Source organism: Apodemus sylvaticus, chromosome 10 (assembly GCF_947179515.1).
Source record: "Apodemus sylvaticus chromosome 10, mApoSyl1.1, whole genome shotgun sequence".
Classification (NCBI taxonomy): Eukaryota; Metazoa; Chordata; class Mammalia; order Rodentia; family Muridae; genus Apodemus; species Apodemus sylvaticus.
This window is the reverse complement of record NC_067481.1, coordinates 38,604,160-38,622,564: the sequence shown is the minus strand read 5'-3', so window position 1 is coordinate 38,622,564 and position 18,405 is coordinate 38,604,160. Positions and strand designations below refer to the sequence as shown.

The 18,405-nt window shown below is 39.0% G+C and overlaps 1 protein-coding gene across 3 annotated transcripts in view; it reads right to left on the bottom strand.

Moving 5' to 3' along the window:
* Usp32 (ubiquitin specific peptidase 32) overlaps positions 1-18,405 on the bottom strand; it is a 134,194-nt gene that overhangs the window by 17,326 nt on the left and 98,463 nt on the right. For all 3 annotated transcript variants that reach the window (XM_052196932.1, XM_052196929.1, XM_052196930.1), the window contains exons 23-28: positions 16,914-17,088; positions 16,161-16,312; positions 13,084-13,195; positions 10,403-10,614; positions 3,918-4,102; positions 509-595 (exon numbers count right to left, since the gene is read on the bottom strand). In XM_052196932.1, coding sequence (XP_052052892.1) covers positions 509-595; positions 3,918-4,102; positions 10,403-10,614; positions 13,084-13,195; positions 16,161-16,312; positions 16,914-17,088 — 923 coding nt within the window. The remainder of the gene's footprint in view (positions 1-508; positions 596-3,917; positions 4,103-10,402; positions 10,615-13,083; positions 13,196-16,160; positions 16,313-16,913; positions 17,089-18,405) is intronic.

Genomic DNA, 18,405 nt, shown 5'->3' with positions numbered 1-18,405 from the left:
TTATGTTCTACTGGCTCAGAAAGAACATTTGGACTAATAAGAGACATGTGTACATGGCTGAAGCCACGGTGCTCAGGAGGCTGAGTACTGGAGTTTGAGATCAGCCTGGGTGACACAAATGAGACTCTATTTAGAAGGAAGGAAGAAAGGAAGGAAGGAAGGAAGGAAGGAAGGAAGGAAGGAAGGAAGGAAGGAAGGAAGGAAGGAAGGAAGGAAGGAAGGAAGGAAGGAAGGAGAGAAAAGAAAAGAAAAACAAAGTTTAGAATAAAAACACTTAGTATGGGTTATGAATTTTTTGGAGTGGAATGTAATCTGTAAAATTACATGTCTAAAAGAACAAACTTGTTTCACAAAGAAGAGACGGACAATTCTCATGTTTATATCAAGCGTCGTCTTATTCATGATTTTTTTCTATATTCTGTTGTTTACATTCCAAATCAAGGAATCTTATAAAAAAGTACTATGTTTGGAATTGACTCTATGAGACTGGTTTTACAGGTGACTTTACCTATACCACGGACACCAAGCACAGGAGTTTCCATCTTTCTGCACAACTCGGAGAGTGAATGGATATTGATAGCCCATGCTGTCATCACTGGAAGAAGAAACACACCAAAGTCCAAGAAGCGTTTCTGGTTTGGGAGCTCTTAAAGTTATTCTGAGGAAGATTTACTTTCTATAGCAGTGTGCCCCTGCTGAGATTACAGGCGTGCACCACCACACCTGGTTTAAGTAATGTCATGGAGTGAACTCTGGGTCTTTTGTATGCCAGGCAAGTTCTTTCCCAACTGAGTTACATCCTCAGCCTACCCAGAAGTCTTTGATAGTCCAATCTCTCTCTTTTTTTTTTTTGTCTGTTTGTTTATTTTTGTGTTTTTTTTTTTAAATAAAGATTTTATTTATTGTTATATGTAAGTACACTGTAGCTGTCTTCAGACAGCACCAGAAGAGGGCATCAGATCTCATTACAGATGGTTGTGAGCTACCATGTGGTTGCTGGGATTTGAACTCAGGACCTCTGAAAGAGCCAGTGCTCTTAACCGCTGAGCCATCTCTCCAGCCCCTTGAATGTTTATTTTGTTTTGTTTTTCAAGCTTCTCTGTGTAGACCAGGTTGTCTCAAATTCAGAGATCCACTTGCTTTTACCTCCTGAGTGGCTGGTACAGGAGTTCTTTCTGTATAACCCAAATGACTATTGATGGACCTTATTGTCCACTAGCACATTCAAAGCAAGTGAGCAGCAAACCAAGGCATCCAAGCACTCAAAGAAAGGAATAAAAATGATTTAAAAATGATTAAGAAGCACCCTAACAGAGGACAGAGCAGATATTAAGCTAAGATAACCCATCCCTCCTGTTACAGTTGGATACCGTTGTTTTCCGCAGTAGGGATTATACCCAGGCTACTATGCCTGCTAGGTTGGCACCAGATCACTGAGCTTCATCTTTAGGTCTTCTTTCATTTTTATCTGGAGACAGGGTCTCATACTAAGTTGTCCAGGCTAGATGCAAACTCACTTCAGTAAAAGAAAGTCTTAAGACTGTTATCCTATTGCCTCAGCCTGGGGAACAACTGGAATCATGGGAATGAACCACTAGGCTTAGCTTCATGTGAGATGGTCAAAGTCCCTTAATGGACCATATATTAAAGGCCTAGTTCCCAGACTGTAGCACTATTGAGCAGCTGAGGAACCTTTAGGAGTCTAGGCCTAGAAGAACAAGTTGGGTCACACATCCTGAAGTGGATATTGGTTGGGATCTTGGTCCTTTTTATCCTCCTGTTTCTTGGCCACACTGAAGTAAGCAGGCTACTTAACTGCATACTCTCCATCATGATATACCACAGGAGGTGCAAAGCATCAAGGCCACTGATCATGGACTAAGACTAACTGAGAAGTATGAGACAATCTAAACCTTCCCTTTAAACTCTGGTTAGCACAGGTATTTGTAATTAAAGCCCTTCAACTCCCCTAGATCCTGTTTTTCTGTTTTCTATTTCTATATTATAGATACTTTTGAAGAGTAAAGCCATTCAAGTGTATAGTGGTACATGCCTTTAATTTAAGCCTAGAACTTAAGGGGCAGAGACAGGCAGATGTTCTGCCAAATAATTTTGAAATGTTCAGCCAATTTCCTATATAACCAAAAAGCCTCCTGAGGTCTCCCAATTCTTGAAAATGCCCAGTCTTTCAGTTTTAGTGTTAATATACCCTCCACATTCTCCTGTGTTTGATGCTATTTTCTCAATCCCACCTTAGGGATATAACCCCATCTAACAGAAAATAAAGACACCCCCCCCAAAGGGTTTCTCTGTATATCCCTGGCTGTCCTGGACCTCACCCTGTAGACCAGGCTGGCCTTGAACTCAGAAATCCACCTACCTCTGCCTCCCAAGTGCTGGGATTAAAGGGGTGCGCCACCATGCCCGGCTTGAAAATAAAGCTTGTATAATTCAATTAATTTTTTTTGGGGTTGGTGGACTTTACTCTTGTTCAGTGGGAAAAGCATAGCGGGGCAGTGTTCAGTCTCTCTGACTTTGAACAATTGGTCATTTTCTTTTGGTTAACCATTAATTCCTTCTGATTGTTTGCTTTTTTTTGTTTGTTTGTTTTTGTTTTTTGGATTTGGCTTTTTTGAGACAGGGTTTCCCTGGGATTAGAGGAGTGAGCCACCACCGCCTGGCCTGATTGTTTGCTTTTTTGAGACAGGGTCTTATGTTGTTCCAGCTCTCCTGGAACTAGCTATGTAAACCAGGCTGGCCTTGAACTCACAGATCCTTCTGCTTCTGCCTCTTGAGTGTTGGAATTAAAGGTGTTTAACCATTTATTTAGTCTTGATTGATCAGACATTACTGGATGCTTCCTTTTCCTTCCTCTCTTAACTTCTAATGTTGAAATGCTTCAGGAATTATGTCTTGGACATTTTTCTGTCTAACATTTACCCTCTTAATTGACAGTCCCTCATCTTAGAGCCTTATATATCTACTTGTTGGTGACACCTTTATCTCCAGCAAAGGATTTTAACTTCACTTCCCACATACATAACAGCTGTCTCTAGTGTAATCTGAGTCCTGTCCTTGCTAAAACCTGCCTCTTCTTGAGTCCTCATTTCACAAAAGGACATTGTCACTTACAAACCACTGCTAATGCTGAAAAGCTATCCTTTTTTTTTTAAAAATCCATACCCAGGTCAGTAGCAAATTCAGGGAAAAGTCCTCACCCAGAAGTCCCTTAATTCAAATTTAATTCTACCCAAATGTCACTTCTACTAAAACCACAAATCCATTAACTAATTTTCTTATGAATTATTCATAGGTTGAAGATACACCTTAACCTTGTATCCTAATATCAAAAGACTCTATCATAAAGAACATAACTTTTTAAAACTGTTATTACAGAAGCTAATTTTTCTTTGGGACAATAGCAAAAAAAAAAGAGCTGCAATTCAATTTGATAGGTGACACCAAGGCTCAATGATTACTCAAAGTGAACTGTAGTAGAAAGAATGCAAAGAAAACAAAGACTAACTCTCTGCTAGATTTAGGATACTTCCTGTTGGAAAGGCACACTATGGCTACATCCCAACTGAATCATGTTATGGCACGAGCCTTTTCAGAGTTCATATCTAGATTTGTCACTCCCATTCTAAATTTCGGAGAATTGAGATGATTTAAATTTCCTGGTGAATTCACACTTTTGACTTTTACAACAAGAGAAGATAAAGGATATTACTCGAGGCATCACAGGAGGGATTTAGGTGAGAGTAAAGAATAAAAAAAATCATTAGATACTAGGATGGTTAGTTGCTATATAAAACAGGTCTTTTTTTTTTTTTTTTAAATCACAACATATTCAAAAGTTACTCTTAGTATTTAGAAATCACAGGACTTAGTTATTTAGCTTATCCCCCAGAACCTACCAATCCTGCGCATGGTTGCTAGCTTCTTGAGGTGGGAGTGGACTGGCCAGTCGAGATACTTGGATCCAAACTGCATCATAGAGATCTTTTTTCCGGGTATGTACAGTACATGGAACAATCAGTGGCATTCCAAAGAGACTGGGGCGATTCTTCTGAGATGACAGGAAATACAGTTCTGTCCTCATCTAAATGTACAAGAGAAGAGAGCTGACAAGACAGGCTGCCAAATAACATATATTTATACCCATTTTCTCCCCAGACAGGGTTTCTCTATGTAGATGTGGCAGTCCTGGAACTCACTCTGTAAACCCGGCTGGCCTTGAACTCACTGCCTCTGCCTCCCATGTACCGAGATTAAAGGTGTGACACCATTACCAGTAGAGAGAATTATTTAAAGTGGAGACCCATTGAAAGGTTTAGGTACTGCTCACTTCAGAGTTATCTATTAAACTTGGCTTTCAGATAAATCTCACACACAATGAATCGTCTGTAAAGACTATTCACAGTTGCATAGCTCATTCTTTTAAAAATAATATTTAGTCTTTCTCTGGAAAGAATGCCAAGGTGGCTAAGACCGAAATAATCACTAGTCATAGGAAGTGAGGATACTGGAGAAAGCAGTTGTGAAAAATAAAAAACCAACCAACCATCCAGAACTCTTAAGGCTGGTCTTCTGTTAATCTGGAGTATTTTGTAAAAGACTTCCTAATGCACATCCAACTGTACTTATTTGTCAATCAATCTTGTTTCTAATTTGTCCTTTGTTATTTTATCTCTGTTGACTTAATAGAGATCTGTTATACTACTTATTCAAAATATTTTATATATGAATATGTGTGTCTGTGCACATTTGTGTGTGGGTACACACAGGTGGAGGCATCAGGTATTCTCTCCTGTACCTAGGGCCTGTGCTTTCCTGTCTAAATGGAATCTAGCAAGTCCCAGATTCTCCTGCTTCTGCCACTCTATTCTGTCCCCAGAGCTGGGGCCACAGCTGTATATAGGACACCTAGCTGTCATGTGTGTGCTGTGATCCAAACTCTAGTCCCACAATTGTGAAACAAGCACTCCCAACTGCTAACCAATCTCACCAGCCCTAGTCACGTATTGTTCATACAGGGTCTCATGTAGGCCAGGTTGACTTCCCACTTAATATGTAGCCAAAGATGGCCCTGAACTCCAGCTACTCCTGTCTCCACCTCTTAAATGAAGGGATTATAGGCATGTTAATTCTCAAGTATTTTATTTTGCCACTATTAACTTAAACTTAGTAACAATACATAATTTTAATTACAAGATTTTATTTCAAGCTGGGCATGGTAGTAGCTCATACCTACCTCAGGAGACTGAGGCTAGAAGAATTCCATGGGCCTGACAACAGGTTTTATTTATTTTTTTTTATTTTTATATTCTATTGCACTGAATTATTTGTTCCATTTCACACTCACATCACTGTCTTACATGTCAGCTTATAAAATAAATTGCAATTCAGTAGCTTCACTTCTTATGTTTTACCCTTTAAGAGCATTTGGTTTATTCTTCAAAATTTTGTGTTTTATGTATACTTGAGTGTCTGTATATATGTGGACCACTTGTGTGCCTGGTCTCCAAGAAGGCAAAAAAGAGCAGTGGATCCCAGGAAGATAGAGTCACAGTTAGTTGTGAGTAGCCTAGAAGTGGGTAGCTAGGAAGTGAGCCTGAGGCCCTTGCAAGAGCAGCAAGTGTTCTTCACTGCTGAGCCATCCCTCTAGCTCCTCTTGGTGCTTGGTTTATGAAGAATGAATACAAATGAGGGAGCCAACACCCTCTTTGGGCTCCACATCCACATGGAGTGAAGGTATACATAGAGGCAAAGCACCCATACACATAAACCAAAATGGAAAAAAGTATAAGAATGCACATAGACATTTAGCATGTTTGTTAGAATTGTTCATCCAGTCAGTAAGTTTGTAGAGAACTAACATCTTCAAATATTTTCATTTAATGTAAGAACTTGGTCTATCATTTTAAGTTTAATTAATATTGTATGTGTGCATGTGTGTGTGTGGGTGTGCCATGGTATGTGCACAGAGGTTAAAGAACAACTCTGTAGAGTTGGAATACTCCTACTTTATTACTTGATCTACTTTAAAGTATGTGTGTGTGTGTGTGTGTGGGCACACGTGTGTGTTTGTGTATGTGCAAGTAACACATATGTGCAGATAGATGCCACAGAGGCCAGAGGTGTCAGGTCCCTGGAGTTGGAGTTACAGGTAGTTGTGCACTGCCTGGCATGGGTACTAGGATTGAACTCACAACCTCCAGAAGAGTAATATACACTCGTAATCACCAAGCCATCTCTCTAGTTCCCTACTTTTATAACTTTAATTTTTTTTTATTACATCTATCTATGTAAGTCTGTGCACATAAGAGATTAGGTGTCCTTTGGCTTTCAGAAGAGGGCAAAGGATATCTTGTTGAAGTTACAGGCTTGTGAGCCACCTGACATGGATGCTGGGAAATAAACTCAGGTCATCTGCAGGAGCAATATATACTCTCAATAGCCATGCCAATTTCTCCAGACCTCTCTTTTCACCCCACCTCTATAGACCAGGTTGGCCTTGAACTCAGAAACCCCCCTGCCTCTGCCTCCCAAATGCTGGGATTAAAGGCGTGTGCACCATTGCTTGGCTCTTTTCACCATTGCCTGGCTCTTTTTTTAAAAAAAAAGATTCATTTATTTATATGAGTATGCTGTAGCTGTCTTCAGACATACCAGAAGAGGTCAGATCCCATTACAGATGGCTGTGACCTACCATATGGTTGCTGGGACCTCTGGAAGAATAGTCAGTGCTCTTACCCACTGAGCCATCTCTCTAGCCCTTCTTTTCACTTTTATGTGGCCCTGAGGTGGAACTTAGATCACCTGGCAAGCACCTTTACTCACTGAACCGCATCTCTGACACTATCACTATAAGTTGCTTAACAATTAATTAATTAATTAATTAGGGTTTTTTCTAAGTGGTTCTAGATAAGGACATCAGATTTCTTGGGATTGTAGTTGCAGACAGTTGTGGACTACCATGTGTATGATGAGTCAAACTCAGGCCTTCTGGAAGAGCAGACACCACCCTTAACTGCTCCAGCCCCTTTGTTTTTAAAAATACTGTGTTATGGGTATTTTGCCTGCATGTATGTCTGGGCATAATGTTTGTGGCTGGTACCCAAAGAAGGCAGAAGATGGAACCAAATATCCTAGACCCAGAAGGTTGTGAATAGTCATGTGGTACTGGGAATTAAACCTGTGTCTTCTGGAAGAATAGTGGGTGGACTTTAACGAGGAATTTCTCCAGTGCCAATATTTTAGTTTTCTATTATTCTAATAGTATTATTGTTTTCTATATAGATGCTTCCTGTGTGATTTTTATATTGAAATGGGATTTTAGATACACAACATAAAAAATATGGTTAAAGTATTTATAGAGATAAATGGTGCATATCTGCCACCAAGATATCTTTATGTCTAAATTCTGTAATTGATAAATTCAACCTTACTTGGCAAAGAGTTTTTATTATATGTAATTATGAGTCCTTCACACACACACCACCAAGTTTTTCCTCCCCCCTCCCCTTCTGCGCTCTCTCTCTCTCTCTCTCTCTCTCTCTCTCTCTCTCTCTCTCTTTCAAGGCAGAGTTTCTCTGTGTAGCCCTGGCTGTCCTGGAACTCACTCTGTCATCTGCAGGAGCAATATATACTCTTAATAGCCATGCCCCAAGTTGCAGGTCTTAAAATAAGATCAAATTATATAAGGAAATCAAGTGGCAAGTATCTTTGTGAGAGAAAGGCAAAGGCAGAAGGGAAAGTTCAGATGAACAGGTAGGAATTGCAGTTAGTTACATAGCCACAAGTTAAGAGATGCTCAGAAACAGAAGGTAGAGGAGCCAAGGAAGAGTGTGCTTAGAGTCTTTTGGAGGGAGCCATCTCTTGGTACCTTGATTTCAGACTTCTAGTTTCTAGACTGTACAGCAATTTTTGTTAAACCATACTTTGTTTTAATTTGTTATAAAAGCCCTTAGAAAGTAAAACAGTAACTCATTTATAATTTCGTTTCTTTTGTTATGTAATTAAAGAATTAATGTACTTTTTTTTAAACACACTAATTTTGTTTCTCCACAAAGTACATTTCTGTTTCTTTGCTCTTCCTTACTAATTTCCCTTTAAACATTTAAAAAATATATAATTTATTTTTATTTTATGTTCACTGGCTTTCTGCCTGTGTGAGTGTGTCTGGCAAGAAGCCCACTGCTGTTACAGGTAGGTGTGAGCTGCCATGTAGATGCTGGGAACTGAACCACGGTCGTCTGGAAGAGCAGCCAATGCTCTTCAGCACAGAGCCATCTCTCCAGCCCCAACAATTTTTGCTTTTTTATTTTTATTTTTAAAAAAACAGAGTCTTATTCTGTATGCCAAGGCTGGCCAGAACTCAAGGTCATCCTCTTTCAGCAGCTTAAGTGCTCAGATTACAAGTATGTAATGACTTTTATTTTCTTCTTATGAGCAGAGTAGTATATTTTAGCCAATAAATAAAATAAATGAGGATACAATTTGTTCTTTTTTTCTTTTCCCTCCCCACTTTTTGGTGCTAGGCAAATACTCTACTACTAAACAATACCCCCTAGCCAAAGAATGAATTTTAAACAGTGGCAGGGGTAACCAATGGCTCTTAAAAATTTCCTAGCAATCCAACTTTTTTATTACTTTTATTTTTTTCTTTTTTGAGACAGGTTCTCACTGTGTAGCCATGGCTGGCCTGAAATTTGTTGTGTAGACCAGGCTTGCCTCAAACTCAGAGAGATTCACCTGCCTCTGCCTCCAGAGTGCTGGATTAAATGTGTACATCACTCCAGCTCTTTTCTTTGATAAGATGCTGCTATCAAAGCCTAAAGGGCTCAACTGACTATCCAGTAGCAGAATTAGAGCTATAGTATGGATTGTGCAATTACTAGCATAATTCTCTTTTTCTTTTTCTATGTTGCCACTATTCCCAATCACTTACTGACCAGTTTCAAGTCTTTTTTCTTTTTCATATGTGTGCACACACACATTTAGGCCCAAGGTAGATGGTGGAAACAATCTTTGATCACTCTTAACTGTTCATGGAAGCAGGTTCTTTTTTTTTTTTGTTTCTTGGGGGTTTTTGTTTTTTGAGACAGGGTTTCTCTGTGTAGTCCTGGCTGTCCTGGAACTCACTCTGTAGACCAGGCTGGCCTCAAACTCAGAGATCTACCTGTCTCTGCTCTCCAAGTGCTGGGGTTTGAGGCAGGTTGTCCTAATTAAATTGAAATTTGCTGATACAGCCAGTCTTGCTACCCAGTTTGCTCTGGGAATTCCCTGTGTTTGTCTTCTGAGTTGAAATGTCAAGTTGGCCAAGACCCCTCAGCTGGCATTTATACAGGTTCTGGGACTCCAAACTCTAACTTGTCCTCATGGTTGTATGGCAAGTGCTGTAACTACTAAGACATCTCAAAAACCTTCCCTTCCCACACATTAAAAAAAAAAAACAAACAACAAGATTTATTTCTGTTTTGTTGTGTGGGTGTTTTCCTCACGTTATGGCTGTACAGCACATGCATGCAGTGCCCACGGAGGCCCAGAAGACAGCACTGGATCCCCTGGAACTAGAGTAACAGAAGGTCATGAGCTACAATGTAGATACTAGAATTCAAACTTGGGTCTTCTAGAAGAGCAGTCAGTGTTCTTAACTAACAATCTCTTCAGTCCCACCATCAAGTTTTTTAATTAAAAAAAAATTAAAAAATCAGCCTTCAATGGAAGAAATTGGCTTACCAAAAAATTATAAAAACTTGTCAAAGAACATTCTTGTGGGGCTGGAGAGATGGTTCAGTGGTTAAGAGCACTGACCGCTCTTCTAGAGGTCCTGAGTTCAATTCCCAGGAACCACATGGTGACTCACACCCATCTGTAATAAGATCTGATGCCCTCTTCTGTAGTGTCTGAAGACAGCTACAGTGTATTCATATAAATAAAATAAATGATTTTAAAAAAGATTCTTGTGTCCTTCAAAAACCACACAATGGTAATAATAAAGGAACTCACGTTTACATGGCAGAGATGTATAAGCAACACATATTTTAGGAAAAGCACTACTTGTGTGTACTGGCTATTTTGTACTCTCTTAGCTTTGGTATGTTTGAAGCACAGTCTTGATATTTAGCTCAGGTTAGCCTGGAGCTGATGATTCTCCCATCTCAGTCTTCCCAGTGTTAGGATTGCAGGTGGGTATCACCTCTCGCCCAGCATTCTGCTGCCTCTTAACATATAGTAAGGAATGTTATTTCCAATATCAGCAATCACATATGATATGGATAAGCATATATGATATAATGAGAGTATGTTCAAGAAACACTTGAAAGAGACAAAATAACTGCATTTCACCAACAATAGCTGACATGACCAACAGTAAGTTGTGTAATATTTAACTAACCATTTTTCGGTGGACTGCAATGATGTAGCCTGTAAAAGGGTCATCAGGAAGAGGTGGCATATGACCATTCACTATTCCATTTGTGACATTCTTCTCAGTTCCACATGGTACAACTGTATTTGGCATTCCATTGGGGATGAATATAGGTCGAGGCAGATCCCCATTGGTAGTCAGGGTGAATAATCCATTTGTAGATGGAGAAGAGGAGCAATCTATAAATTCAGAGATGTGCACAGTATCATAACCTTGTATCACTATCATCTTTGATCTTAAGTACTTTGAGTCTTTAACATCGATAGTGTTGACTCTCCTAATTTTTTTTTTATTTTTTTTTTTTTATTTTTTTTGATTTTGGTTTTTTTGAGACAGGGTTTCTCTGTTTAGCCCTGGCTGTCCTGGAACTCACTCTGTAGACCATACTGGCCTCGAACTGAGAAATCTGCCTGCCTCTGCCTCCCAGAGCGCTGGGATTACAGGCGTGCACTACCACCGCCCTGCAGCTCTCCTAATTTAGGACAGAGAGAACGCATAGACCAAGTAACAATTCTAAATTTATTGGCAATTTTAAAGTTTAGAATTTATTTTTATAACTCTATGACTAAAGTAACATAAAGTTTATGACTAAAGGGCAAAGAAAAAACTGTGGTAACTGTTTAGTAGAGCTTTTGCAACAATCCCATGAGTATGTGGTGCAGAAACATCTCTACCATTCACCTGCCTTTTCCTCTCCTTTAAAAGTCTCTGTTTCTCTCAAAATATTCTATCCAATTTGGCTGTTAAGCTATTGTTAATTTTTAAATGAAAATTAAGATAAAAATGTATTTCCTTAGTGAGTACGGCTCAGTCTAAATATCTACCTACATTTCAAATGCTCAATAGCCTATGTAACTGATGGATACTGTACTGGAGGACAGAGATGATAGTTTCCATCACTCAACAGTGATGTGCTAAACAGAAAACATGAGATCATCTACTGGCTCATCTTCACCATCATTGTTACATGCCAATGAGGAGAGCTTCACTTTCTATGAAGTACTTATAGTAGGAGAATCAGCCTAATGATAAGCTGTCAAAGAAGAATCCCTGGGCATAACAGTTTATACCTGTAATCTCAGCACTTAGAAGACAGAGGGAGGAGGATAATAAATTTGAGGATATTTTGGATTAAACAGTAAGACCACGGCAAATCTGAGACACACAGTGTAACACTGTCTCAAAAACCAACAGCTAAGCCAGGCGGTGGTGGCTCACACCTGTAATCCCAGCACTCTAGGAGGCAGAGGCAAGCAGATTTCTGAGTTCGAGGCCAGCATGGTCTACAGAGTGAGTTCTAGGACAGCCAGGGCTACACAGAGAAACCCTGTCTTGAGAAAACCAAATCCAAAAAACCAAAAACCAAACAAACAAAAAAACCAAAAAAAAAAAACAAAACAAAAAACCAAACCAAACCAAACAAACAAACAAAACCAACGGCTATGTTATATGGCATTTTCCCTCCTAGTTGAAACATTCTTCCAAGAAGAAGGGGAGGCCCAGTAGATCAGGCAACAAACAAAACGTCACATGTGTGACAAAGTGGAAACTTGTGAGATTCTTGAAGGCCCCTTTACAGCCTTATAGAAGCAGTAAGTTTGGGAAGGAGACTGAACAGTAAATCTGCTGAGTGTAGCGATTTCTCTGACTATGGGAGCAGCCTCAAACTGTGCAGAGTTTCACGAAACTGATTTCTTATGTCTTCACTAGGGCTAGGGTGGGCTTCTTGGTGATGCAGCTACTTTTCTGAGTCATCACTGCTCCTGTAAGTAACCCCTCACCAATAGTCCTGTAGTAACACCAATAAAAACTTCCTGGTTCACCAAAGTGAACTTTGGTGCTGTCATTACTCTTAATCTGTCATGGTTTTACTTCTTGGGGTAAGTAGACATGTGCTTGTTGCTTGCATCTTCTTGGAAAAATACAAGAAAGCTTATACAACAGGCTGCTAAGAGGCACAGCATTCACCTAGCATGTCTAAAACCTTAGTTTAGACACTTAGTACCACAATAAAAGGACAAAGTATATGAAGCCAAAAGGACTGGGTGACCATTCATATTAAAGCATGTGTAATTACTAGATGATAAATTTAGCTAAATTTGTTGTTTATATTTTTTGGAGCAGGTTCCTTTCATACATCTGAGTCATTTCACCATTAGAAAGAGTCACAAGAGATAAGAATGTTAATGGTGTATATATGAGCTAAGGAAGCAAACCTAGTTTGTGTGCTTTCTCAATTTTAGATTGTCCATCAATCAAAAGAAAAATCTGAGTCAAATGATTATTAGAATTATTTGAAAAATCTCCAGTCAAAGGTTTTTTTCTGGGCTCAAAAATTCTTTTGAGCACAACATATATGAAGAAGATTTTAACTCCTAGACCAATGTGCACTATATTTATGTATTTATATATTTATATTTATATCTTAGATCAATGTGCACTATATTTATGTATATTTACACATACCACAGTATGCATGTGGAAGTCAGAGAACAATTTTCAGGACTTAGTTCTCTCCTTTAGAAGTCCTGAGGCTAAACTCAGATCATTACATTTGACTGCAAGCCTCTTTACCAGCTGAGCTATTCTGCTCCCTAGACCAATGTTCAACACTGTACTGACAAGAAGGAACTCTAGTTCTATCTTACCTGTTTGAATTGGACTGCAAGCCGAAACTGGAGATGCAGGAATAGGAATTTCAAATGCACACAAAAATCCACTCACTGAGAGTCGAACTTTTTGGTTGTCCTGAGGAAAGTTCTACAGAAAGAAATAAAAACAAAACAAAACAAAAAACCAAACAAAAACAAGCAAATAAACAAGAAAGAAAGAAAAAGTTGTAGATAAGATAGAAAAATTATTTCTTAGCATTTTTTTTTTCTGACAAGTTGTCATTATGTAGCTCTGGAACTCACCATATAGACCAAGATGATCTCCAGCTCAGAGCTCTGCTTACCTCTTAAAGGTATGAACCACCATATTAGTAAAAACAAACAATCTTCTTTGGCTAACTCAAGATGAATGGTGGATAAAATACCTTACAATTCACCTCTCTGACAAAGAAACACTTGTCCCTGTCCACAGGAAGGAAGTATGCTGTGGGTGACTAGGAGTTTTACCTTTTGTCTCAATTATGTAAACTGCAAACCCTGACAGATCTCTTTACATTTAATATTAAAAACAAAACAAAAGGGAATATAAGGACAGAGAAAAAGGAGGGAGGTGATTGGAGAAGGGATGGAGAGAAGAAGGTTTATGGGACATATTGGGGGGGGGGGGATCCGGGAAAGGGGAAATCATTTGGAATGTAAACAAAGAATATAGAAAATAAAAATATTAAACAAAACAAAACAAAACAAAAACCCCACAGCCTGGATGTGATGGCACACACCTATAATTCCATCAGAGAAGGGGGATCTCTTTTGAGTTCAAGGCCAGGCTGGTCTACATAGTGAGAAACAAGCTAGATAGGCTACATAGTGAGACTCTGTCTCAAAAAAAAAAAACAAAAACCAAAAACCAAAAATGTCTCAAACAAAACAAAACAAAACAAAAAATGTCAACCTGGTGAGGCTCTGTTCAGAGGACAGGAATCTGTAATCATAGTTTCTTGGAAGGTTGAGGTAGAAGGAAGGTGAATTTATTTATTTTCTAATTTATTAGCATTTTGAGTCAATGGAAACTGGAGAGATAGCTCAGCAGTTAAGAACAAGTGTTCTTGTGGAAGATCCAGAATTGGTCCTCAGCACTCACATGGCAGTTCACAACCACCAGACCTGCAGTTCTAGGAGATTCAATGCCCTAGCTGTAGATGTAAGTACATTATAAAATGGAATAGCATTGCATATAGTTTATGCACTTCATTTAAATCACCATTACCTAATACTTAACAGAAAAAATGTGATGTAAATAGTTGTAAATGGTATTGTTTAAGGAATAATGACAAGGGGAAAAATCTAAACATGTTTCAATTATCTTTGATCTGTGACTGGACAAGAGGCTAAAACAAAGTGTAAAGGGCTGATTCATGTTTATAAATACATATTCATACACACAGAAGGAGCTAGAGAGATGGCTCCTAACGTAATGGCGGTTCTCCAGAGGACCCAAGTATGATACTCAGTACTCACATGGCAGCTACGACTGTTTGTAGTTCCAACTCCAGGGGTATCCCAGAGATGTATGTACATGATACAAAGATATACATGTAGGCAAAACACCCATACATCAAAAAGAAAAAGGGTCAGAGAGATGGCTCTGTAGTTACGTTTTTCCCAAAGGACCTGGGTTTCATTCCCAGAAACCATTTCAGGTAACTCTAGCTCATGGGATGCCTCTGAAGCTATCTCCACTTAAGTGCACATTCCCAGCATAGACATACATACATATACATAATTTAAAACAAAACTAAAACGGAATAAAAGTTTTTAAAATATAGAAAATGCTGAGCAATTTATATATATTTATAAATCTGCCTGCCTCTGCCTCCCAAGTGCTGGGATTACAGATGTGTGCCACCACTGCCTGGCTGATGGGGGGATCTTAACACTATACTGTAATGACTACCCTCAGATAAGCAGTCAGATAATTCCTTTCTCTCAAAATGCCACCAGCATTTATTTCTCTGTTCTGGTAGACAACACTTTCAAATTTCTTGATTAGAAAATGGTATACAATCTGGGTGTGATGCTGAATGCCTTTAATCTGAGCAGAAGCAAGTGAACCTCTTAAGAGTTCAAGGGCAGCCTGTTTTACATAGCGAGCTCTAGAACTGGCAAAGGTACACAGTGAGTCTTATCTCAAGATTAAAAAGTAAAGGGAAGGAAAGGGAAAAGGGGAGAAAAGGAGGAAAAAAGGGGAAAAGGGAGGAAAAGAGAAAAAGAAAAGGAGAGAGCGAGAGAGAAGCACACAAACATTTTGTTGTTGTTGTTATTGTTGTTCTGGTTGGGTGTATGTGAGCTCATATATGTCAGAGGACAACTTTCAGGAGTCAGTTCTCTGTCTACCATGTGGGTCCTAGAGAATTAACTCAGGTCATCAGACTTGAAGGTTAAGTGGCTTTATCCACTCAGGCATCTCACTGGTCCTTGTTCTTTATCTTGCACGATTATTTAAGTATGGTGGTTAGAGTTAGAATGGCCCCCACAGGCTTACTGAGAAGGATTAGGAAGTGCGGCCTTGCTGAAGGAAGTGGGTCACTGGAGGTGGCTTTTGAGGTTTCAAAGGCCCAAGCCAGGCCCACTATTGCTCGCTCTTCCTGCTGCCTTTGATCATGTTGTAGCTACTTCTTCAGCAATATTTCTGCTTGTGTGCCACCATGCTCCCTGCCATGATAATAATGGGCTAAACCGGAAACTGTAAACAAGCCTCAAAAAAATGCTTTCTTTTGTAAAATTTACTGTGGTCATGATGTCTCTTCAAAACAAAACACTGACTAAGGCAGAAGCTGGTACCAGGGTGTGGAGCCTGACCATGCTGTTTGTCAGTGGAATATAGACTTTGGGACTTTGGATCAGGAAAGGAGTTGACCACTTTATGCAGGGCTTAATGGGCCATTCTAGTAGGAACATGGAAGACAGTAGTGCTGAGGTTAATGTGGACTATGGGAGCCTAGCAATAGAATATTGACTAAAATATTAACATAATAACATAATAACTGGATTCACTGAGAAACCTATCTTTAAAGAATAAAATCAGAATTCCTAGAAAGAGCAATTGATATTACCTTTATGTTAGAACTATGCACTTCTGCAAAAAGGATTTGTTCTGATTTAAGTCCACAGAGATCACTCAGCTGCTTTTTCAAACCTGTGTACTTTTCATCCATATTCAGTCTTAGTCCATATCGTATGGGGGTAGTACCATCCAATTTAATTACTAGTAAAGAAAAAGACCTTTTATTAGTAAAATGCAGGTTACAATAAAAATCTTATATAATAAATATATCTGACTTGCAAAGAGCAAACGCTCAAGCTTACATTTTTTTTATGTAAATACTAAAATAAAACTTAGGAATAAAGCCGGGCGGTAGTGGCACACGCCTGTAATCCCACCACTCTGGGAGGCAGAGGCAGGCAGATTTCTGAGTTCGAGGCCAGCCTGGTCTACAGAGTGAGTTCCAGGACAGCCAGGGCTATACAGAGAAACCCTGTCTCGGAAAAAAACAAAACAAAACAAAACAAAAAAACCTTAGGAATAATACTGATTAATACAAAATTTTTTTTTATGTTTATCTGGTAAAGAAGTCTGATTGGCTTTACAAACTTTTCAAAGTTTCTTCCATGTCAGGAATTTTATGAAAAGCATTAATGATCACAGCAACAGCCTCCAAACCTTTGAAACCCAAAATAGTGCCTTAGTGTGGATTATTAACACGCTGACTTCTCATATTTATGAAAACTCATTGCAAACATATAACTATGAATGCAGGCTACCAAATAAACAAAATGAATCAGTTTTTCAGAACTCTGTGACCTACCTGTTATTTCTAAATGCATGTAACTGTCCATTGGTAGTGGTAAAGACAAAAAATTAAAAGGGTCAAATCGAACACTTATATGCCCACATGTCTTGCATTTGACTTGGGATCTTAGCTGACCATGGAACAAGTCCACAACAATTGATCTATTTCTCCTCAGATGATTGTCCCAGGCCTATCAAGGAAAAGAAGCATAAAATTTTATTTTCAAAATTCAAAAGATAAGCCTTTCAATACAATCTAAAAATACCAGTTAAGTGTATTAGATTTAAACTCTAACCACAGAATACTCTTGCTCAAATTTAAACTGCGCCACATATATTTGCGGTCAAAACATTGCATTCATTGCTTGTATAAGAAACTCAAAACCAGGGGCTGGAGAGATGGCTCAGCAGTTAAGAGCACTGACTGCTCTTCCAGAGGTCCTGAGTTCAACTCCCAGAAACCACATGGTGGTTCACAATCATCTATAATAGGATCTGATGCCCTCTTCTGGTATGTCCTAAGAGAGAGCAATGGTGTATTCATATACATAAAATAAATCTTTCTTAAAACAAAAACCAAAAACCAAACCTCAAAGCCAGGCAGAGCATGGCTGGTGTATATCTGTAATCCTAGCACTCTTGAGGCAGAACAAGCAGATCTCTGTGAGTTTGAGGCCAGCCTGGTCTATACAGCAAGTTATAAGACAGCCAGGGCTTCATAGAGAGCTCCAATTACACATCATCATATATTACCAAATCAATTCCAGGAATGTGTTATATCTTTTTGAATTGTTGGCCAAAGGTCATCCCAGAGATTCCCCCAAACATTACACATTGTTGCCACTGTTATTGGTTACCCTTCACAACCTGATGGTAAGACCCCACTGTTGGAGATACCACATTCTCATGTCACTCAACACAGAGAAACTGAGCTGGTTCTTAATTATAAGTTTCACACTTTACTGACCTGTGTTTACAGTGTTGGAAGGCACAATAAAAGCTACAGGAAAAGTAAACAACTACCTTACTCAGATATGAACCTTGTGAGCTGCATAAGAGTGACCCACCTGCAGCATATACCAATTTATGCAACAGTAGCACAAACATATTGGGAGTAAACAACTACCTTTTTATTGGATAGAAGGCCTGCTCTGTAAGATGGAACCCATACTTGACACTGTTAATGGGACCAAGAAACTGCGACTAGATAGGTCATAGGCCTTACAGGAAAACCTGTAATTTTTCTATTAAGTGAACATAACAAAATGATTCCCACCAACATACCCTTATTCCCATAGACCAGTGTCTGACTGAGCTCTCTTCAGAGAAACCTCTTCTTGCAGATGAGAATTAAAAAAGAGATTCATAATTAGACAACATGCATAGAGTAAGAGACTCTGAAGAGCTCATTACTAAATAGGATGTCTTTATCACATCCCTCTCCTCAAGCCTCAGGGATCTATGAGGAAGATGGGACAGAAAGATTACAAGATCCAAGAGGTGAAAGA